Raw genomic sequence first — 6,078 nt, 5'->3', positions numbered from 1 at the left:
AATATTAAAAACCTGAATGAGCATGAAGAAGTTTTTTAAGATGCTTTTCTCTCATCTAATTAGAAACAAACTGTCTAATCTATAAATTATGGGATTAATATAGTGATAATTTCACAATAAGAGCGTATTTTTTTCCTTCTGACATCCACCTCTCCCCTCTCAGATCACCAAGAGACGGCGAGCACCGAACACTTTCCCAGTGTGAGAGAGACGGCCAAGGAGATCCAAGCGGCGCAGGAGGAGGACGAGGAGAAGGAGGACGGCGAGGAGGAAACAAACAGGAAGGGGGACAAGCACGAGGAGAACAACCGGGAGTGCAACTGAGAGAGGAAAATGTGTGATGAATAAAATCTGAGGAACTCTGAAAAAGTGTCAAAATGTGGAATCCCCCCCCCCCCGTTTGTGAGAGCTGTGAGTCACCTGATTATTTCACGTCCTCCTTTCTGCTGGGTTTCAGACAGAACACAGAGGGAGTTGAGGGTTAAAGAGGTTTTATGAGCAGGTGAGGAATGATCTACTGACAAAGCAGACCAGTGACGACAGTTTGGCCTCCCGAGTCCCTTTGTTGATTGTGAAAAAGTGGATGGGCCAAGGTCAGAGTGACCAAAATCCCTGTCCTCCCTGCGTCGTAATTCTTCAGCTCAGAGCTAAAAGTTCCTTCAAAGAGGCTAAAAGGTCAAACAATCTTTGGTACATTTTCACTCTTATCTCCAATCCTTTCTGAAAGCACTTAAAGGTCATTAAATATGTGTGCTGCTTGATCTGCTTTAGTTTAAAATCAAGGCCTACAATTTTTTTTTTTTTTTTTTTTTTTGTCAGCATGTGCTGCCACCTTGAGGAATAAGCGGAACAGCTGCCACTTCAGCTTTTAGTGGAGAAAAAAACAAATTTTTATCTTTTCATGACATCTTAAATATTAAATTGGTTTCAGTTTAAGGACAAATGAGCACGATGTTGTCAAATATCACATTTTTCTATTTTTTTTCCAATATTTTTAAGATGCTTTTTTAATGGAAGCCACAATTTGAAGCTTTAAATCTCACATTAAATAATCAGCTTTTCTTTTTCGAGTTCTTCTTCCAATTTTGGGGGGATTTGGAATTTAAAGCTACCTCTTTAAAACCGATAAAGAACTTCAATGAGAGAAAAACTGAAACTTTTTTAAGGAAAATCATTTCAAAGTCTCTGAATCTTCATTTCTATGGAGCCAAATTGGGTCCGTAATGATTTGAAAAAAAAAATATTGCTTTTTAGAAATAATAGTAAGTAAACTCAAAATTTTAATTTCAAAACTTTTTTTCAGTTTAATTTTATTCTTTTATTACTTTCAAATCTTTTTTTAAGTTTTCAAATCTGAAAATTTCCAATTCAAAACTTTTGGCCCCGTTGAGGCGGGGCTAACACAAAGGAACCTGGGTAAAAAAAGTTTTTAAATTAAAATTTTGAGTTTCGCCACATAAAAAACAGATAATCTGCAGCTGAAAATAATTATATTAATTTTAAAATAACAAAAAGTTTTGGACATTTTTAATTTCTTTTGGCCAAACACCAATATTTTTTTCTGGATGTTTTATTTTCGTTTTAAATCTTTATGGCCCTAATTTGGTTCCACATATTTCTTTTTTTTTCTCATGATCTTCTGTGTGGCTTTTTCTGAATATAAAGTAAAAATACGCATCATATAAAAAAGCAAAGAACGAAATCAGCGAGACTCAACCTTTTTTCAACATTTTTAAGATCCTTTTTGAACGGAAGCCACAATATGAAGCTTTAAATCTCACAATAAATAAACAACTTTTCTTTTTCGAATTATTTTTCAAACATTTTTTTGGATTTGGAATTTAAAGCTACCTCTTAAAAACGGATAAAGAACTTCAATGAGAGAAAAACTGAAACTTTTTGAGGAAAAGATTTAAAACGGTCTCTGAATCTTCATTCTATGGAGCTAAATTTGGGCCAAAAAGATTTGAAAAAGTAAAATTGTTTTTTTTTTTTTTTTGCCAAAAAAAAGTAAACATAACATATTTTTCAGTTTACATTTTTTCTTTTTTTAAGTTTTTGAATCTGAAATTTTCAGTTTCAAAACTTTTGGCTCCGTTGGGGCGGGGCTAACACAAAGGAACCTAAAAAAAAGTTTTGAAATTGAAATTTTAAGTCTTGAAACCTAAAACAAAAAGACAATTTTAAGCCAAAAATTATTATGTTTATTTTAGAATAGCAAAAAGTTTTAGAGATTTGAAATTGCTTTTGGCCAAACAGTAATATTTTTTTTAATCTTTATGGCCCCAATTTGGCTCCATATATTTCTTCTTTTTTTTCTCATATGAATTTCTGTGTGGCTTTTTTCTGAAAACAAAGTAAAAATATGCATTATTATGTTGTTTAGAAAAGCAGAAACAAAATCAGCGAGACTCAACCTTTTTTTTAACTTTCTCTTCCCCTTTAATAAGATCATTTAAATGTCTGCCTGTTTCTTATTTATGTTCAAATGTATGAGAAGGTTTCTGGATAAATCAATCGTACTGTCTGTCTTACAGGCTGCTGTTTGTATATAAACTAAACTTTTTTTTTTTTTTTACCTCTGACCTGAAACCCCCCCTAAAACCTCTCCTCCCCCCCCCCAGGTCAGAAGAAAAGCATCAATGGAAAAACTTGTATAAATGAATATGCTCTTTTTTCAGTCTTTATTTCTCTTTAATTTTCTGTTTCTCTTGTTTTGTCATGTGATTGTTTCAAAGTGAGCAGCTTTCAATGGTATCAATAAATATTTTTTTCTTTTTTCTCCTTTAGCTTGTTTTGTGCATTTTTATGTTTAAATTGGGGCATTAAGGTGGTTCCATAAAGACAAAAAATCATTTATTAGAATAACAGAGAATTGGGGAAAACATTCAGCCGTTTGGGACCAAGGTGAGGAATGAAGGTCAGCTGCAGCAAAAACAGAGTTTTTCAATGTAAATGAGAGAAACTCGAGTGGAACCGGGAGGTCACGGAGGTGAAGAACTTTACATACTTTTGGGTCAACCGTCCAGAACAACTGAGTGTGGGAAAGAGGTGAAGAGGAATCTGTAAGCAGGTTGGTTTCAGGTATAATGTGTGACAAAAGAGTGTAGGCACGAGTGAAAGGAAAGGTGTAGAGCAGCCATGTTGTTGGTTTAGAGCTAGCATGTCCAAAGTCCGACCTATGATCCCGGCCCTAAAATTCCTGTCATAAAGTCAGTAAAGCTAAAATAATCGCTAAACGCCATGGGAGGCTGTTCCACCGGCGGAATCCATAGTAACTGAACTGTTATTTTGGAGATAAATACAGGCTAGCAGATTCAGATGGTCACATTTGAGAAGTGAGGTTGTAGGGAGCGTTGTAGGATATTGATAACGTTGATAAAGGGACGCTGACGTTGAAGATACCCGAACAGAAATCTACAAAAAAGACTGAAAAGAACATCAGGGCGGTTGGTGGGCAAGAAGAATAAGGTTTGGTGGAGGCCCATAAACACGCCTAACTTGAAGTTACTGATAAAACAAAAATAACTGGCAAAATTGGAGCTATCCAGCTTTATTTGGCTGCTCAAACGAGAAAAAACGAAGACATGCATGGATCTAGTCGACTACAAGTGGATGCATAGGAACGGAGCTGAGCAGGAAACTTGTGGTGTGCCGATCACATTTTCTACATTTCAAATAGAATCTTTTTTTAACAGAATTTTTTTTCTATGCTCTTTATTCACATTTATTTGAACAAAGAGGTCCTCAATAATGCAAATTTTAACCTTTTTTTTAAAGAATATGTTCTCTATCATCAAAAATGCCAGCACATATTTAAAAAATTACATTCTTAATCAATTTAGCATAATTTATTTTTTTTAATTTAATTTAATTTCAATTAAATGTATTGTATTGTATTGCATTTAATTAAATTTAATTAATTTAATTTAATTTAATTTAATTTAATTTAATTTAATTTAATTTAATTTAATTTAATTTAATTTAATTTAATTTTATTTTATTTTATTTTATTTTATTTTATTTTATTTTATTTTATTTTTCTTATTATTCTAACACTCCAGTACAGTAGGGGGCAGAACCACCGTTCAAGTACAAGAACAAGAAAACGACGAAGTAGCGGAAGTGACGTAATGTTTGAAGTCAACGCAGGGGAATGAATAATCTTGCTGCGATTTGTGTCTTTGGACAGCCCGGAAAACCTGCTAGGCGGTGATGTTGTGATAAATTAAGTAAGTACAATTTAAAAAAAAAATGTTTTATGTGAATTCATTCAAGAAAAAAAAAACAATTAAATAGTTATTTGTTGTTACTGACTCCAAAGAAAACCCATTAAGCTCCCTGTTAGCTTGTGAAACCAAAGTGAAACCAAGGAAAACACGAACTATTGTTAGTTAGTAACCTAACAGGGAACAGAAGTCGGTATCTGTTCGTCATTATTTTGTTAAAATAGGGAATTATTTAACAGTGTCATGAAACTACGGTGATTTAATATGTATCGACCCGTTTTGTTTACCCTAAAGTAGCTTGCTAGCTTACGGCGGGTCAGCTGTTTGCCTGCAGAAGTGGAGACTCGTGACTTTGATCGGTTTTTGGATGTAAACATCGAGTTTTGCTCGTGAGTTTGGAAGTATTTTACTATATATTTAAGTCAACATATCGCTAACAAGGAGATAGGGTAATAAAATGAAGCCGGATGGGATTTAGTGAGCTCACAATGGAACAATGGTTTCATTTTCTCAAAAGTATGCAGACAGTATTTTTGCTGTTCCTCTGATTTAACCTGGTTTGACTCAACTGCAGACCTTCAATTAAAAAAGGTGCCTCAAGACTTTAAATAAACAATTCCTCTGAGTCACTAGAGCTTGAACAGCAAAGGCTTCAATCATGATACTCGAAAGTCAATTTTTTGGACATTTACAGCAAAATCGCTTCAAAATAAGTGACAAAATTAAAATTTATTTACACATAGTTGCTGCATAAATATCAATTTTAATGCTAATGATGAAAAGAGAAACATAAAATGTAGTTTTGGCCTATTTTTGTGTTATTTCAGTGGTCAGTGCTTAAAGCAGAAGCTTTTTTGATTTTTTTTAGGTTTTTCCTTGTTAAATTTCAAATATAAAGTTACAAATCGAGTAAAAAACTATCAATCATATTATCAGTTAACACAAATGGAGTAGTTTGTTTTATCGGATTTAAAAATAGTCATTTCAGTAGTGATATCAAAGTAATGCCTCAGCATTGTTCAGTTTTAGATTGAGGCTTCAGTTTTTATGATTTCTTCTTCTGCTTTTAAAGCAGTAATGGTGATTTTTTTAAAGGATGTATTTAAACATATGACAGTTGTAGTGCCGCAAAGCCTTTCAATTAGACGAAAAGTCTAATTGAAAACACACCTGTTCCAGGTAATCATCAGCAGATAAGATTAAACAACAAGAAACATGGTAAGGGTTACTTAATTTGCTCTAATTTAATTTTAGTCGGTAGATTTACAAGTTGAATCTTTGACAACTCACTTCCTACTATTACATTTGCTGCATTTTCATGATCGTATGCGACACAGGGTGTCTTTTATGTTGAAAGCATGTCATGTGAACTTTTGTTAAAAGTCCTAAACTGTTTCATATTTTGAAGAAATATTGTTTTATTTATGCAAAAAAAAAACAATAGTTAATTTATATTTATCATAATAGTAAATGCTAATCAGTGTCTTGTTTTTCTAAAACATGTGTCAAAGTCAAGGCCCGGGGGCCGGATCTGGCCCTCTGGGTAATTGTAACCGGCCCTCCAGATCTTTTTATTTTATTGTTATTATTGCCCAATGTTATCTTGCGCCTATTTTTAACTTGTATAATTTTGACAATTTATATCTTTATGGAGAGTAAAATATTGTAAGTTATTTAAGATTTAAGTTGATTTATTATGGAATAATATTACTGCCCTTTTATTATTCATAATTATGTTAAAACGTTTTAAAAATTGGCATTATGCTAGCTTTTTTGACTATGTTGGCATTTACTAATATTTTTAGGGGGGCTGTTTTGGCGTTAAGCTAATAATTCTACATGCTACATG

At 33.0% G+C, this 6,078-nt stretch overlaps 2 protein-coding genes across 5 annotated transcripts in view; both read left to right on the top strand.

The window, feature by feature from the left end:
* The window catches only part of ppp1r1b (protein phosphatase 1, regulatory (inhibitor) subunit 1B), a gene marked incomplete in the record, with an annotated part of 60,966 nt that extends 60,597 nt beyond the window's left edge, over positions 1-369 (top strand). The window contains 1 exon segment of the mRNA XM_024272189.2: positions 164-369. Coding sequence (XP_024127957.1) covers positions 164-324 — 161 coding nt within the window.
* Positions 370-4,073: 3,704 nt separating this feature from the next.
* The window catches only part of stard3 (StAR-related lipid transfer (START) domain containing 3), a 15,338-nt gene continuing 13,333 nt past the window's right edge, over positions 4,074-6,078 (top strand). For 2 of the 4 annotated variants that reach the window (XM_024272767.2, XM_024272766.1), the window contains exon 1: positions 5,429-5,447. In XM_024272767.2, coding sequence (XP_024128535.1) covers positions 5,445-5,447 — 3 coding nt within the window. In that variant the 5' untranslated portion in view covers positions 5,429-5,444. Of the gene's footprint in view, positions 4,233-5,428; positions 5,448-6,078 lie in introns of those variants that run through there. The other 2 variants (XM_024272769.2, XM_024272768.2) reach the window with 2 other exon arrangements.

This window comes from Oryzias melastigma, linkage group LG8 (assembly GCF_002922805.2).
Source record: "Oryzias melastigma strain HK-1 linkage group LG8, ASM292280v2, whole genome shotgun sequence".
Taxonomy (NCBI): Eukaryota; Metazoa; Chordata; class Actinopteri; order Beloniformes; family Adrianichthyidae; genus Oryzias; species Oryzias melastigma.
Note: the sequence above shows the minus strand (reverse complement) of the source record. Positions and strands in the feature narration are given on the sequence as shown.